Source organism: Dreissena polymorpha, chromosome 7 (assembly GCF_020536995.1).
Source record: "Dreissena polymorpha isolate Duluth1 chromosome 7, UMN_Dpol_1.0, whole genome shotgun sequence".
Lineage (NCBI taxonomy): Eukaryota > Metazoa > Mollusca > Bivalvia > Myida > Dreissenidae > Dreissena > Dreissena polymorpha.
This window is the reverse complement of record NC_068361.1, coordinates 90292196-90310261: the sequence shown is the minus strand read 5'-3', so window position 1 is coordinate 90310261 and position 18066 is coordinate 90292196. Positions and strand designations below refer to the sequence as shown.

Sequence of the window (18066 nt, the reverse complement as noted above, 5' to 3'; positions counted from 1 at the left end):
AATCAATGTATTACTAATGTGTCAAACCAAGCAATAGACATAACATAGACAACATTTTAGTGTTTGTCAAAAGTATTGACTATGGATCATTGACAATACAGTTAACCTGTCAGAATAATGTTGCTCATATGATATATGATTTTATTTTTGAACGCACAAGTGCCCAGCCAAAGAAAGTATGATAATATTGTACTATATCTATGCATAGAAACATAATTTTACAATTTCTATGTTACTATTGTTTGTAACATTTTGAAGAGATTGTGACTAAATTTTTCACAATTTTGATATTGTTGGGACTTTGTTCATGATCTTGCATAAATAAATGTGTTTTCATGACAACTCCACACCCAAACTGCAACAAAAATTGTCAAAGATGACAGTAGCCAAATGCAGATTGACGACGAACATGTTGAAGCTATTTGTACAAGTCCTATGCTACTTGAGACTGTTGATGACAAAGTATATGCACTGAGCAATGGTGCTCATGAAACACTGGAAACAGTGGGACAAGTTGAAGATGGTGTAGGCAAATTCATTAAAATACCATTCTTCAATTGGTACAATTCATAACTTGATTTTTCCCAATTGGAAGATTTCGCGACTCGTTTTTTTCCCAATTTGATGATTTCACGACGCGAAAAATTCCCAATGGGGCACAGGACCCGTTCCCAATTAGGTGAAAAAAATCACTGAAAGTAGATCACAGTTACAGTACAGATCTAGTAAAGCAAACTCTGACATTCAAATAAGGTCAAATAAAGCATATTCCAAGCGAATTCATGCACATAATTTCACTATAGAAATATTTTTTTTTATCTAAACAATATTTAGGTCGAGGTAACATTGGGGTCAATTGATATAAAAAACCTGGTCATGTTAAAGGTTACGCAAACATTGTTGAAACTGTAGAAGCTACCCTTATGATTCATTGGTCCGAATTTGTATCATCGCAATATTACAAAAACTGTCAATTCTAAGTTAAGTGTATTACAAACTTGGGTTACCATTTAAATGGAAAACTTATACACACTATAAATGCTATATTTTGTTTAAGTCAAATGAAAGGTGGTCTGAATGGTTAAGGGGCACATGGTTTATGTAGATTTTATAAATATCAACATACTATGCACCATCAGCGCCCTCAAAATGCAAAGCTTATAGGTTTACTATTTTGTATGTTGACTAGCATCCTTAATGTTAGTTATGATCCTGGAGTCTAGATTACATTCTGCACTCCATGGACCACATCCTTTTAAACACTAAAGATAGACCAAAAACTACTTATAACTTGTTATATTCTACACAGACTTGTCACTTCGGTTTCGCAAATTTATTTCTAATGTTGTAAATGCATAGTGATTCTCTACAACAGCGGTTTAAATTTGAATGCAGTTGTATAAGCTGGTCACAAAAAGAGGTTCACACAATATGTATAACAAAATGACTGTTAAATATTCTTTGCTTTAGTATATTCCTTGCATCTTGTATTTTGGTCCTCTAAAAATAGTTTTAGCTAATGTGGCTATTGGCTTGTCAGCTAACCGATTGAAGGGATCGACTTATTTACCGTTGGAATGTTACAAGTTAGCTATGTCATGGGAACGGCTTACTTAGTATAGGGAAAAAATCGAGATAGAAAACAGAGGAGTGCAAAACAAAATAAAAGAGGAGTGCAGTATATTGTTTTGTGCAATCCTCCTTTATTTAAAGCACTGCTTTTATTTTCATTGCCTCTCTCATGCATTTAGTTTTGCATCCCTCTTTATTACTCGATATAATATACACCTCTTATCTACACTCATTTTCTCGACCCAGTAAGTCATTCCCACGACATAGCTAATTCGTTCCATCGAGTTATTATGTCGTGGGAGCCCGATAGAAAAAGAGGATTGCATTTAAAACAAAAGAGGAGTAAATGTCACCTCTATGGCAACGTACATCAGAGATCTTGATAATATATTGTTATGTCCCCAACCACTATAATGGGGGACATATTGTTTTTGCCCTGTCTGTTGGTTTGTTTTTGACAGTGTTTGTTTGTTTGCTCCAACTTTAACATTTGCAATAACTTTTTCAATATTCAAGATAGCAACTTGATATTTGGCATGCATGTGTATCTCATGGAGCTGCTCATTTTGATCAGTGAAAGGTCAAGGTCATCCTTCAAGGTCAAAGGTCAAATATATAGATTCAAAGCGGTGCAAATGGGGACATTGTGTTTCTGACAAACACATACAGGGTTTTTTCCCAATTTTTGGGAAGATAGCCCATGGCTTTGGAATTGGGAATTTTATCGGCATATTCATGAAATTGGGAAAATAAATTCATTAGCCTTTTTTTCCACACGAAAAGTCCACTGATTAGGGAAATACTAAATATGATATAACCCTTTATAATCATTAAAATTAAAAGAACAAAACATATAAAACTTTGTTAGATGTAATTGAATTAAAATTGAGATAAAATACACATTAGACTTCTTTCTAAAAAAAAAAAAAAAAAAAAAAAAAAAAAAAAAAAATTTTTTTTTTTTTTGGAAATTGGGAATTTTTTGCCACATTTTGGGAAAAAAGTATACTTTTTGGGATTGGGAACATAGCTGAATTTCGGCTATAAAATCGGGCAAAAAAAACCCCTGACATATCTTGTTTTAACCTAAATCAAGTGTCTTAATATCATGCCACTTGAAATAAAAGTGGAAATGGCTTTTGCAACCATCAAAAACCAGAACATCCTGCGAGTAACTCGCATGCTCTTCAGGTTTTATGCTGTTTGCTGCTCATCAGTGGCTCATGGTTGGAAATGAAGCCTTTACACTTAAAACTAGTAAGAAAGGTATTGTATTAAATAAAACTTTCTAAGGGACTTCAAATGAGTCAAAATGTGCATCAAAGTGGTAAAGGGTTACTACATTCGGAAGCAATCATCTATACACAACATGTAGTACTTTTTAACATAATATATTATTTGATAAAATTCTAAATTGCTGACTGACATGTAAATTACATTTAATATAAATATATTTTAATATATTCATCAATAGTAACTTAGCATAAAACAGGGATACTACATTATGAAGTTAACATTGACTTATCAATGCCAATTTGAACACTGAACTTGTCAAATATATAGAAGCTTTTAATTGAATTTGCTATGATAACATTACAATTGTAAGAATTTAATATTCACCCCCTACATACACACTATCTACATACTGCGAAAGGAAGTTTTTAATACTTAGTCATGTCAGCACACTTTAACCGCTGCTTGAAAACCATGAGTGTTCTTCTTAACAAGGAAGATTAGTGACAGCTGGTCTGTTGATAGTGAGAGGTGTTCAATCAAAACTAAGTTATGTCGGAAGCATACACAGAATAGAACAATACCCCCATTGTGAGTATGCACTAGAAAAAGTATTTTGCTTTTATGGAATGAAAGCCCCAGTTCGGTCATCAACTTTGTTTTCAGAATATTCAATGTGTACATTATTGTATTATTATGCTGAAACACTTTATAGTCAAGTTTATAGTTAATGTAAGCAGAAAAAAATAAATTTGATTAACCAGTTTCAGTCAAACGCCTTGCAACACCAAGGACCCCAGCCTATTTACAAACTCGTTGAATAAAAACCCTGTTCACAGTGCTCTGTCAATTCTAATACAGATGTACCTAGCTTGTTTTCTTCTTAGCTAACATTAGCACAATGTGCTTATGTAGTGATTTTGTGATGACATTTATTCCCATTGTTAAACATGTATTGCCCGTTATCAAAAATTACACTGTTAAAACACTAGAGATTATATTTATTTCAAATATTCACGAAACTTTATCAGAACATTGGTCTAAATAAAAAATATGTCTATTACAAAACTAGGTCCAAAAACTAGATCGCTACGTCAAATGAAAACAAAAGTGCATTCTAGAAGTAACATGTTTACCCAATTTACCCCTTGATGGTCTTGTCTTCAACCATGTCATACCAATATTCTCATGGTTTTCCATTGTGGCTCTTTCCTGCTTACTACTCAGTACTGATTCCCAGCTCTTTCATGCTTACTACTCAGTACCAGTGCCCCAGATAATTATTTGGAAAATAGTGTTTTCACCCATTGATTTTGAAAAATAGGGTGATTTCATTCTCGAAATAGGGTGAAATGAGTTATAAAAATGCAAACCTTAAAATCATCGTTGCTTTACTTCAGTTGAAGCTGCATCCTTGTATTGTTTCAATAAAACTGTAAACTCATATAATTAACTTAAATAAACTGATGTTTCATAGAGTTTTTAATCCTTGAAACAGTCCATATATAAATATAAACTTTGAAATTTAAAAAAAACCTGTTGTTAACTGACATCTTTGTAAATGTCAAATTTATCGACTGATATTTGGCGCGACTAGCGCGGGCGTCTTTCAACCTCTCTTAGACATTTTTATTTCGCATCATAAAGAGAAAATACCGAAAATGAGCAAAGCATTTTCGATCGAAGCTATTGTATTGTACGCATTTAAATTGACGAATTTGCGTTAAAGTCAAATTGGTTGCGTTTTCGATACCCATGATATTGTATTTCTTTGCGTTTTCAAACATTTTAATAGGGTGAAAGATGCAGATACGCTGCTTATCTGGGGCACTGAGTACTGATTCCCGGCTCTTTCAAGCTTAGTACTCAGTACTGATTTCCTGCTTACTACTCAGTATTGATTCCCTGCTTACTACTCAGCACTATTTCCCGGCTCTTCCATGTTTACTACTCAGTTCTGATTCCCGGCTCTTTCAAGCTTACTACTCAGTACTGATTCCCGATATTCTCATGGTTTTCCATAGTGGCACTTTCATTCTTACTACTCGATACTGATTCCCGATATTCTCATGGTTTTCCAGTGTGGTTCGTTCATGCTTACTACTCAGTACTGATTCTCTGCTCTTTCATGCTTACTACTCAGTACTGATTCCCGAAATTTACACACACAAAATGCAACAGAAAAAGCAAAAAAAACATGGACCACGCCCCGAAATTCTCATGGTTTTCCAATGTGTCTCTTTCATGCTAATACTCATTACTGCTTCCCAGCTTACATCTCAGTACTGATTCCCGACTCTTTTATGCTTGCTACTCAGAAATGCTTCCCAAATGAAAAGTTATGCTGGTCCGAAAGTGCAAGTTTTTTAAAATTGTACATGTTGAATATACATATATATTTATAATAAATAAAATGAACAAATATAATTGCTTAAAACATCAGCCAATAATACAGACACTCAATTAATTTGATAGATTATTAAAATATTATTTATATGATTTAATATATTTAAATATTATTTATATGATTTAATATATTATAACATTGATTGAAAAATGCATTAAAATTGGAATACCTGATTTCTGTGCATGTCCCTTGTTTGTATTGTTAATGTTTTTTAGCTCGACTATTATATATGAAATATATATAGTGGAGCTATCCGTCTCACCCCAGCGTCGGCGTTTGCGTTTGCGTTTGCGTGCAAATGTTAAAGTTTTCGTACTACCCCATATATTTTCAATGTCCCTTGATATATTGCTTTCATATTTTGCATACTTATTTACCAACATGGCCCCAACCTATAAACAAGAGCAGACGACTGTATCAAGCATTTTGACATAATTATTGCCCCTTTTATACTTAGAATATGCATATTTTTGATAAATCTATGTTAAAGTTTGCGTACTACTCCAAATATTTCCTATGTCCCTTGACATATTGCATTTTGCATACTTTTTAACAACATGACCCCAACCTATAAACAAGAGCAGACAACTGTTTCAAGCATTTTTACAGAATTATGGCCTCTTTTATACTTAGATAATTAAACATTTTGCTTAAATTAATTGCCATAACTTCTATATTTATGATCAGATTCTATTAGTACTTTGACAAAACAACACTTACCTGAATACCACAATAGATTCCACCCAAACAATACCCCACGCCCCAACCCAGAATATCTGCCTCCCTCCCCTCACCTTCCCCCCGCCCCAATTTTCTTTCCTTTTTATTTTTGAAAGATTTATAAATGACCACACCCCACATTATACCCCCTTCTCAACCCCCCTCCCCCCCGCCAAATTTTTTATTTTTTTTAATTTTTGAAAGATCGTCTTATAAATGACCACACCCCACATTATACCCCCTTCTCACCCCCCTACCCCCCCCCCAATTTTTTTCCTTTTTTTATTTTTGAAAGATCTTCTATTATAAATTATTGAATATAAACAATTTCTCCATGATGGCTTATGTTATACTGTCAAGCACTCGAATAGTAGAGCGCGCTGTCATCTGACAGGTCTTGTTTATAATTCTGATATGTATAATTTGTGCATAATATTCTCTTAAAAAGAAGTAATACTCTACACAAATATCTCAGAAACTTGATCATGATCCCTATATGGTGAAACTGATCACAGTGTCCTGTTAGGGTGGACTTTAAAATTACTTCGTGCATTTGTTCACCATCATAGGACGGTGTGTCGTGTGAAAAAAGTATGTCAATATCTCCAAGGTCAAGGTCACACTTGGAGTTCAAAGGTCAAATGCTTTTCCAGGCCATAACTTTATAATTTATTGTGAGATTTTTAAATCATTTGGCAAATTTTTTCGCCATCATTGGACAGTGTGTCGCGCGAAAGAATAACGTCCATATCTCCAAGGTCAAAGTCACACTTTGAGTTCAAAAATCAAAAATGGCCTTAAACGAGCTCGTCCAGGCAATAACTATGTCATTCATTGTGAGATTTTAAAATCATTTGGCACATTTGCTCACCATCAACGGACGGTATGTCGTGCTAAAGAATTACGTCAGTATCTCCAATGTCACACTTTGAGCTCAAAAGTCAAACATGGCCATAAATGAGCTTGTCCGGGCCATAAATTTGTCATTGATTGTAAGATTTAAAAATGATTCATCACATTTGTTCACCATCATTGCACGGTGTGTAATGCAAAAGAATTATGTCGATATCTCCAAGGTCAAGGTCACACTTTTAGTTTAAAGGTAAAAAATGGCAAAAAATTATCTTGTCCGGGCCAGAACTATGTCATTCATTGTGAGATTTTAAAATGACTCTGTACATTAATTTTGTTCACAGTCATTGGATGGCGTGTCATGTGAGATAATTCAAGAGTTCAAAGATCAAAATGGCTTTAAATGATAATGGCATAATAATTCTTACAAATTGCCATAAATTAGATTCTCTTGTTTTGTGAAGAAAGCATGTTAAATAGTCTGTGTCAATGCGGCACATGGGGGTATACGTCACGTCTGTGACAAAGCTTTTGTTTTGTTTTGTTTTTTTGCAGGTTTCAGTCTGGAGACAAACTTTTCTTTTACATCATTTATGCTTGAAATCGTTCAATCTATTAAAACACACCTTTAGTTGGAAATTTGTTATTGCCTCTTTTAAAAAGCACTTTTGATATTTATGCCCCCCTTCGAAAAAGAGGGGGTATATTGCTTTGCTCATGTCGGTCTGTCGGTCGGTCGGTCCGTCCACCAGGTGGTTGTCAGACGATAACTCAAGAACGCTTGGGCCTAGGATCATGAAACTTCATAGGTACATTGATCATGACTCGCAGATGACCCCTATTGATTTTGAGGTCACTAGGTCAAAGTCACGGTGACCAGAAATAGTAAAATGGTTTTTGAATGATAACTCAAGAACGCATACGCCTAGGATCATGAAACGTCATGGGTAGATTGAACATGACTTGCAGATGACCCCTATTGATTTTGAGGTCACTAGGTCAAAGGTCAAGGTCACGGTGACCCGAAATAGTAAAATGGTTTCCGGATGATAACTCAAGAACGCATACGCCTAGGATCATGAAACTTCATAGGTAGATTGATCATAACTCGCAGATGACCCCTATTGATTTTGAGGTCACTAGGTCAAAGGTCAAGGTCAGGGTGACCCGAAATAGTAAAATGGTTTTCGGATGATAACTCAAGAACACATACGCCTAGTATCATGAAACTTCATAGGTAGATTGATCATGACTTGCAGATGACCCCTATTGATTTTGAGGTCACAAGGTCAAAGGTCAAGGTCACGGTGACCCGAAATAGTAAAATGATTTTCGGATGATAACTCAAGAACGGTTTTGCCTAGGATCATGACACTTCGTAGGTACATTGATCGTGACTCGCAGATGACCCCTATTGATTTTCAGGTCACTAGTTAAACATTCAGTCTGGATGAGGATCTATGGTACATTGTTCTTTAGTGGTTCAATACAGAGTCGAGAGTGCACACTCCAACCACTAGTTAATTACAATCAGTGTTCACCGTAACAAGGACGATTTTAGGCTGGCAAGTCTATTCATAATGACAAATTTTAAACTGAAACTGAAAGACACACTCAACTAAACCTTGCTTCCATTGTGACTACTTACTTGGAAAAGTATTTTTAGTATTACTCATAATTGGTTAAAGAGGTTTGTTTTTAGAAGATTCAATTCGTACTCTTATTATGCAATTTTAAAGAGCTCCACATGATACTTTGCAAATTATTTGTAAATAACAGACATGTTAATATTTTAACATAGAATATATCAATGTGCTATGTTTCTCCTAGATCATCTATGACAGTATAGTACTTGCATATTACTGCATATAATTTTTGTATCATTTATTTCAATGGTTTTCAAACCTTGATTATGTAACAAGCAATAATTTTCCTTTAATGCCTTATATAAATGTCTTGAGCAAACGTTTTGGTTCAAATTGTAGTCTTAAGTGAATTTTAACAAGTTTAAAATTCCACTGCAATTTATATTGTATTTTTTAACTTTGCTTTAATCAATTATCATTCTACCACCACCCGCTACCTATTTTTGTAGACAGAGTATGAAATTAAATGATGTTTTGCAATAAATCATGTGGTTACACTGCAATAAATCCTGGAGATAGTCTACAATCAAAACCATGAAAATGTTGTAGGTCTTTTTTTCTTCTTTGAGTGTGGTTTTGGTCAGCCATCTCATAATTTTGATGCAAGCATTTTACAGATAAAATATATCAGCGCCCTCACACTACTTCGGGGGAAGGGGTCCGCAGCCCTTAGGAGGGGGAAATTTATTGTACTTTATAACAAGAAACAAGAACTGTGTTTAACTGTTATAAACATATATTTATATATATTATGTGACTGTCTATAGGAAAGAAAGGTGGACTTTTACTCAATCTATATACCAGTAATCTTATTTAAAAGTTCACCATTATGTCATTTTTGTGTCCTGTTGCATGCAAAGTTTTTCTTTAACTTGTATTCACACTGCAATTCCAATATATCACGGTTGAAGGGGTCCAAAGATCGCGACCGTGATATATCTGGTGCGCATTAAAAATTGTCAGGTTATTCATGCATGTTTTTGTATGCATTAGCATAGTTTGGCAATCTCAAAACACGCTTTTTACCTGCCTTATTGAAGTATGTGTTATATCCATATATTGTTCATTGGTTTAACACAAAACATTATTCCATGTAAGTATTTTCAAATGCGTATAATTAGTCCCCTACCGGTTTCACCGGAGGGGACTTATGGTTTTCGCTCTGTGCATATGTGAGTCTGTGAGTCTGTCACACTTTTCTGGATCCTGCGATAACTTTAAAAGTTCTTAATATTTTTTCATGAAACTTGGAACATGGATAGATGGCAATATGGACATTATGCACGTCATTTCATTTTGTTATTACGCCTTAAATTATGGTTGCTATGGCAACAAATATAAAAAAAAATAATCTGAAAATGTTGGAATTTCTGACAATGGTGGAGCCGGTAGGGGACTTATATTGCTTGACAATAGTCTTGTTAAATTTGTAATCCAAAAACAATTGCCAAGTTTTATTGTTCAAGAAAGTAGACCCATGTACAAAATGACGTCATTTTCCTCTTGGAAAGCATGGGCTTTATTATTAGTGCATCTGGACAAACTGAGGGATCTTTACCTCTAAATTAAAAGCAAGTTGTTTACACTGTATCCTATGTGCAAAGATTGTTGAGATAGGTCAGTATTGACTTGTGACATTTACAGTTATAATTGTATACACCTTCATGTGTGGTGTTTTCGGCAGTTCAAAGCAAATTCAAGAGAGAAGGGTAACACCCTAAATGACCTGTGATGTTTGGCAAGTGGAGTTATTGTTTATTGCAGTACACAGGTGTTAAAGTGATGCACAATGAAAGCGAACAATCTGGTCAAAACTGGATTATGAATGTCGGATTATACAGAAAATTAAAGAGGGTGAAATAGGGTAAAATACTAGCTTGAAACTGATTTTATGTGAGCGAATTCTTAGATTAAAACATGTTATTTGGGTATTATGCTCATCAGATTTTTGGGAGCCATAGCCGATTCACGATATGTTGGAAAACGCGATATAACGGACTGTGATATATTGGAGTCAATTTTCAACTATAAATCAGTAGTGCTGCAACAATACGCCAAAACGTTTATTGCAATATATTGTCAGTTCAAAAACCCGTATTGCAATATATCACAATATATTGCTAACTTGTACCAGAATTATAACTTGCCAATAACCCGATAATCCTGTATATTCCAGTTTTAAAGCAAACTGGTAAGTATTTACTATAAAAGTGATCAAGAATAACAAGAAACACAAACATTCGCCAATTGTCTTAAGTATTAAATACATTTTGGCATTTGTTACTTTTCAAAGATGTGAACACGCAAAAATCGCCTGACGTGATGTTCCCATTTTTATACAAAACAAAATACACCCACACTTTCCATGCAACGTTCTTCATGTTTGCATAATTTTTGCGCATTTTTTTTTGAGACAAAGGATTATGCACTTTTTATTTGACGCTATAATTTGTATGCTCCCCGAAATATTTTTAGTGGCGCATATAGTTGCTAGTTTGTAGTTCCTTACTTCCTTCCCTCCTTCCGTCACACTTTTGTTACCGTTTCTCAATTAGCACCTTCAATACTTTACCGATCTCTTTCATATTTGGCATGTAGGTAACTTGCATGGACCTCTACCTTTTGAATAGGTTTGAGGTCACTGGGGTCAAGGTCAAGGTCACCGAGGCTAATAATATATTTTTCCGTCACACTTTTGTTACAGTTTCTCATAACACCTTCAATTCTTTACCGATCTCTTTCATATTTGGCATGATGATACCTTGCATGGACCTCTACCTTTTGATGAGGTTTGAGGTCACTGTGGTCAAGGTCACTGAGGCTAATACTAGATTTTTCTGTCACACTTTTGTTAGTTTCTCATAGCACCTTCAATTCGTTACCAATTTCTTTTATATTTGGCATGTAGGTACCTTGCATGGACCTCTACCTTGTTATGAGGTTTGGGTTCACTGGGGTCAAGTTCATGGTCACCAAGGCTATTAATATATTTTTCAGTCTCACTTTTGTTACAGTTTCTCATAGCACCTTCAATTCTTGACCAATCTCTTTCATATTTGACATGTACGTACCTTGCATGGGCCTCTACTTTTTGATGAGGTTTGAGGTCACTGGGGTCAAGGTCAAGGTCACAGGCTAATAATAGATTTTTCCATCACACTTTTGTTACAGTTTCTCTTAGCACCTTCAAAACTTGACCGATCTCATTTATATTTGGCATGTACGTACCTTACATGGACCTCTACCTTTTAATGAGGTTTGAGGTCACTGGGGTCAAGGTCACTGAGGCTAATAATAGATTTTTCTGTCACTCGTGTTACAGTTTCTCATAGCACCTTCAATTCTTTAAAAGTCTCTTTCATGTTTGGCATGTACGTAACTTGCATGGACCTCTACCTTTTGATGAGGTTTGAGGTCACTGGGGTCAAGGTCACCGAGGCTTATAATAGATTTTTCTGTCGCACTTTTGTTACAGTTTCTCATAGCACCTTCAATACTTTACCGATCTCTTTTATATTTGGAATTTTCGTACCTTGCATGGACCTCTACCTTTTGATGATGTTTTAAGTCACTGGGGTCAAGGTCAAGGTCACTGAGACTGACAATAGATTTTTCTGTCACACTTTTGTTACAGTTTCTCATACACCTTCAATTCTTTACCGATCTCTTTCATATTTGGCATGTACGCACCTTGGATAGACCTCTACTTTTTGATGAGGTTTGAGGTCACTGGGGTCAAGGTCAAGGTCACCAAGGCTAATAATAGATTGTTTAGGGTGGTTATTAACACAAAGATTGACAAAGCGCATCATCTGGTAGCATCCATCAGTTTCACTGATATTCTTGTTTATTGTTGCATAAGCATTAAAATTCGGAAGCGTGTTCCCGAAATTCTGATTACAAATTTAATATTGCTCATTTCAGAATGGAACGAAACATTAACAGTTGTGCGTAATTTATTCAACGATACTTTGTTCAAAAGCATCAAACGAATTCTCCCATGTAACAACGCTACTCCGTATACAAGACTTTTTAAAATGCTATTTTTTATGTAACAATTTATTTTTACTAAACACCGTTTTGTTTTGTTTACCTTTGAAATCATTATTATTGATGGCTTTTCTGGACGAAATGTGGATGAATTTTTGTAAAATTTTGTACCGGTATGATGAAAATCGTATCGCAATACAATATGCGGATTGCGTATTGCGATATATACCGATATACCGGCATATTGTTGCAGCACTATAAATCAGTGATTTGTTTTTTTCATTTTCTGAGGGGAAAAAAAGCAGTCATGGGGTGAAAAAAAAATACTTTTCAGGCGGGGGACAGATTTGATAGATTGAGGGCCCTGTATATCCACAGTATTTTACAAAAACAGAGTTTTTTAAACTGTTTGACATAAACTTGTTAAGCTCAACACTGTCAAAAACAAACACCTCACATTCAAAAGTACAATATGTGTTTCTGTATTTTGTTTGTATTTCTGATTTTGCAAACTGGGTTTCCTACACAGGTAACAGGCTATACTTGTTTAAATGCAAAAGGCGGAGGGATATAGCTTTGTCATTGTCCGTGCGTCTGTTTATCAGTCCGCCTATCAGTCCGTCCATCTGTCTGTCAGTCACTTACCTTTTAGGGCTATATCTCAGACACTATATAAGTGTTCAGTATGAAACTTCATAGGTGTATAGATATATATGAGGAAAAGGTGGGGGATATCCATTCAACAAATGTGCTTGTTGTTAAGGAATTACAAGTTTATAACTGGTGAAACCAGTGTTGTAACGTAAGCACGGCTTATAAACCACACCATTGCACTAAACCATAAAAAATTGTATAGTAAAACTTGAGATCCTTTGATAAAAAATGTCAGTCTAGATTCACTCTAAAGAAATCACAGTAAGATTAAAGCATGCTCTTTTTCAAGGGGAATAGCATCGAATAAGAAAGATCATGTGACGACACTGAAAACACATGAGTAATGTAGTGATGACCGATATTAAGACATGTGCAGCAATCTGGAGTTGATTTTGTATGCTTTATTTTCCATTTATAAGTTTAAATATTGTTTGAATCATTTCTTTTCAAATTGATTAAACATTGGATCTAAAAAGCTCCAGTAAAAAATCAAGAATAAAATTCAAAATAAGGAAAAAAAGCAGCCCGTAACAGGGCTCGAACCAGTGACCCCTGGAGTCCTGTAGTAAAAACCAATCAGACCGCTCAGCCATCCTGTCAAGTGTAGATAAGAGGTGTATATTATACTTTATATAAGCAATCTTCATAGATTCACAAAATTAAACAACAACAACTGAACTCTCCAAATAATTCAATCGTTTCGCGTTGCAACGCTTTATAATTTTCATGTTTTTAATTCGTCAAAAGATGCATTTAATGGCTATATTAGACCATGGTTCAGTATTACTGTTTCCTCAAAAATATTATAACTAAAACGAAACTTTGCGAATCTGAAACAACTTTTTTTCAATTTTGTCAATTTACCAAAGCGTGAAAAGATCCCTTAAACATTTCAGACATTGTAAGTATTTATGATTGGTAGGGAATCCTGCAGGCATGTGACATTGAACAATAGTTATTGACAAAGGGTTTAAACTTGGAAACAGTATATGGCTCATATTTTTCACAAGATAACTAAATTCAATGTATTACTAATGTGTCAAACCAAACAATAAATATAGCATAGACAACATTTTAGTGTTTGTCAAAAGTATTGACTATGGATCATTGACGATGAGTTAACTTGTCAAAATAATGTTGCTCATATGATATATGATTTTATTTTTTTGAAATCAAGTGTCCAGCCAAAGAAAGTATGATAATAATACAATTAAAATTGGGCAATGAAAGGTTTAACACTATAGGGCCTCATTTCTAAAAATATTCTGAAGCCTGTTCCAACTGGATGAGCTTAATGTTTATATTTTTCATATTACAACAAAATGTGCAAACTATTCACTGTTAAATAATTTTAATCTTTTAAAATCATTTTAAAATGAAATTTCTATATAAAATAAACACCATTATACTTTTTTGTACATTTTCAGTACATTACTTTGACTTAAAAATATTACCAAATTTTACCACGTATAGCGCAAAGTTTTTTGCCTCCAAATTTCTAATAAAAAATTGGTGCGTGTTACACATTGATACAACGCTTTCCTGGTTGCTAAATTTTGAAAAATCCATTCGTAATCGCACATCTTCATAATAGTCGCCATTTTTTGTTATTGCAGAAAACTACACCCTTAAATGTTATAGACTGAAGGTTTATATAAAACAAATAGCGGGTTAGGGTAGGTATGAACGGGGTAGTAATAGTTTGGACAAAACTTAAAATTTGAAAAATTGTCTTTGTTTGTGCTTTCACACTTCTTCATTGACTGCAGTTTTTTGGGCTGTTGTCGACATAAAATGAAAGCAGATAAAGTTCTGTGTGAAGGAGTTGTGTTTCGCTGATTAAGGTAGGTGTGAAAGGAATCTTTTTGCACTTCGGTATTGACAGCTTTCATCGAGAGATATGTGCTGTAGGTTTCGATGCATCAGACATCGACGGAAAACGAGTATAGACTATTTTCATACCATCACGATGATGACAACAGCCCCCATTTTCTCGAGAGAATAATCTTAAAAGTAGTTTCAAATATAGTGCTATGCAACCCATGCTCCTGATCGTTTAAACGCTCGCTTCTTCAAAACAAAAACAGCGCTCGAAAAACTTGGATCAAATGATTGTGCAATATATAAATGGTGGCCATTTTAAGATTTTCACATTTTTTGGTCTTGAAATCTTTTTTTCTCCATTTTGTCTTGAAAAAATTGCATGCGCGCTCTACATGGGGGCGATTTACGTGGTAAAATACGGTACTTTATGAATCAATGAAATACATGACTTGAGCCAGGTACTCTTAAAATAAGCTTGAAAATATTTGAGACATTTAAGCTAGATTACAATGTCAAAATAACACTTTTGAAATCATAGCTATGAACATTTTTGTTAGATGTTTAACACTAGGGCAAACTAAACAATGAGCTCGAATAATGTATTGAAAACTCATTGTAGTGTTAAATTTATCAGGCCCTGTTTACTCATATAATATAATTCAGTGACACCGATTTCTTATTTTATTTTGAGATGAGGGAAAATGTGAAAAATCATTAAAGAACAAAATGTAATGGGAAATTTTTAAATCAATCAATGAGACAATTTGATTGCATGTATGAATATTTTATAAACATGATATTATTTGTTCTATTTTACTCATTAGACCACTATCAATACTATTTTCATCAATTACATTTGTAATACTGACTGATTGAACAATTAAATACATGGTTTACTTAAACCAGTGAGATATACTTCCAATTTACTTCTACACAGCGTTCAATTTACTTGCATAATTAAGTGTGGTCTAACAATTTGGTTTACTCTTACTGTCAAAGTCATGCTGTGTTTTACATAGTTACTGTTAGTTAAGTGAATGTAAACCTTGAAGGATATTGAGCTTGAACTTTATTTGTATTTGAATGCACTTGTGTTTTAGTTTTCATGTAAACTTCTTGAGCTGAACAACTTTTAAAGGTAGCTAAATGCCAGTATTTTGTGGACTTGTTTAAAAGAAAAATACTTAAACTATTTAAACAAATAGGTTTTACTTGAAACACAGAATAATAAAATGGGCGTAGGTAATTCTTCTACTTTTGCTGAACGTTCGTCGACGGTTGGACACTTTTGTTGCACATCTTGTGAGGAACATAATCTTCAGAATTTGGCGGTCATTTATTGTGAGGAATGCTCAAGGTTTTTTTGTAAAAAATGTATCAAACCTCATGAAAAATTGTTTATGAAGCATCGAACAAGTGGAAGGGGAGATATTAAGGAATGGCCAGTTTCAAAGGAGGATGCTTCTCTTTTACATAAGGGAGGAGATTTTCTTTCAAATACAGAGGATGATTTTCTTTCGAAGGAGGAGGGAGATTTTCTTTCAAATAAAGAGGATGATTTTCTTTCGAAGGAGGAGGGGAATTTTCTTTCAAAGGAGTTGGAGGATTTTCTTTGGAAGTGTGACGAGCATGTGGATAAAAAACTGTCACAGTTTTGCCATGACCACAGTCAGCTGTGCTGCTCTGATTGTGTTGTAAAAATTCACAGGTATCTGACACATTTATTTCTTTAGTCATTACTGTAATAATCAAGATACATGATTTGTGCATTAATTGTTTTCAAAATAACATAACTTTAAGCTCAACTTATACATCATGTACTTCCAAAAAATGGTGAAAGCGATTTTTTATAAATACTTGAGCACATGTAATTTCAATATTGGCCGGATTTTGCTTTTGAAATAATACGTTGTGACTTGAGTGTTTTTTTGATGAATGGATAGAATTATATGTATTAATAAAAATATGATTACAGTTGGGATTAATATCTTTTGCTGGTATCATGTATTAGATAAAAAATCAAATTGCCATTTTAGACAGCACATCTTTGCAAGAAAGATTATTATTGTGATAATAGGAATAAAAGCCGCTCACTATTATGTTCAAATAATAAACAGAAATAATTAAGTCGTGCCCTGTCACAGGAATGATCCTTTATTGGTAAGAGTTGTGTTGAATCAACCATAAGGCAAACTGCAGTGTTGTTGTTTTTTTCCATGTCGGGAATGGGGCAAGTTCCCTTTGGATTGGGAAAATTTGCGATGTTTTCAATAAAAATGGGAAATTAGTGTTGTTGTTTTGCTTAAAAATGCTTCAAAATTGAGAATGCAAGTGTTTTCAGTATTATATTTACTAAGGATAAACTAATATGGAAGGGAGTTGAACGAAATATTGAGATTTGAAAAAAAACGCCTTCCATTTGGAATTTTTGGCTCCTATTTGGGAAAAATACCCGTCTGTAGATCTGCCGTGAAATCATATGGAATTCTATGGAAATCGTTAGATGGAATTCCGTGGAGTATTGGCACTAACTTTCCATCCGATTCCATGCAATCAAACAGAAAAAAAAACAGAAGGGGGACTTGATATGGGATGGAATTCCATACAATGCCGTGGAATTCCATAGAATTCCGTGGCATTCCATATAATGCCGTGGAATTCCATAGAATGCCGTGGAATTCCATAGAACGCCATGGAATTTCATAGAACGCCGTGGAATTCCATAGAATGCAGTGGAATTCCATAGAATGCTGTGGAATTCCATAGAATGCCGTGGAATTCCGTGAAAAGCTATGGAATAAAATAGAAAAAAACAACAGATTATAGATCAAAGGCATTTTATTGATTTTGAAAAACAAATGTGAATGTAACTAAAGGTTTCATCATAGAAGTTAAACAAGAACAAGATATGGCATCAATCATTAACCACACACATGCAGTCACAGTACATATTCAAAAATGAGTGGTTTTACATTTTCATAAAGTACCAACTCTCCCACAGGCATGCATGCACACATTCAAAAACACATCCATAAACATGCACGCATATACAGGTGAGAAAAGAAAAACTTATAAAAGGCACAATATAAAACATAGAAGTAGAATTTTACATTTCTCTTATGACAAGTATACTTCCTTTCTCACATATGTTCATAAACACACACAATT

General features: G+C 34.2%; 2 protein-coding genes and 1 long non-coding RNA gene across 5 annotated transcripts in view; all 3 read left to right on the top strand.

Annotated features, from left to right (window-relative positions):
• The window catches only part of LOC127839912 (uncharacterized), a 239983-nt gene that overhangs the window by 134119 nt on the left and 87798 nt on the right, over positions 1-18066 (top strand). The gene's annotated exons all lie outside the window — the stretch shown is intronic.
• Positions 7466-7933, top strand: LOC127837658 (uncharacterized). The gene is made up of 2 exons (XR_008029422.1): positions 7466-7644; positions 7783-7933. It is a non-coding gene; the product is annotated as an uncharacterized LOC127837658 (long non-coding RNA).
• The window catches only part of LOC127837646 (uncharacterized), a 54078-nt gene continuing 51854 nt past the window's right edge, over positions 15843-18066 (top strand). For all 3 annotated transcript variants that reach the window (XM_052364901.1, XM_052364900.1, XM_052364899.1), the window contains exon 1: positions 15843-16606. In XM_052364901.1, the coding sequence (XP_052220861.1) occupies positions 16131-16606 (476 nt within the window). In that variant the 5' untranslated portion in view covers positions 15843-16130. The remainder of the gene's footprint in view (positions 16607-18066) is intronic.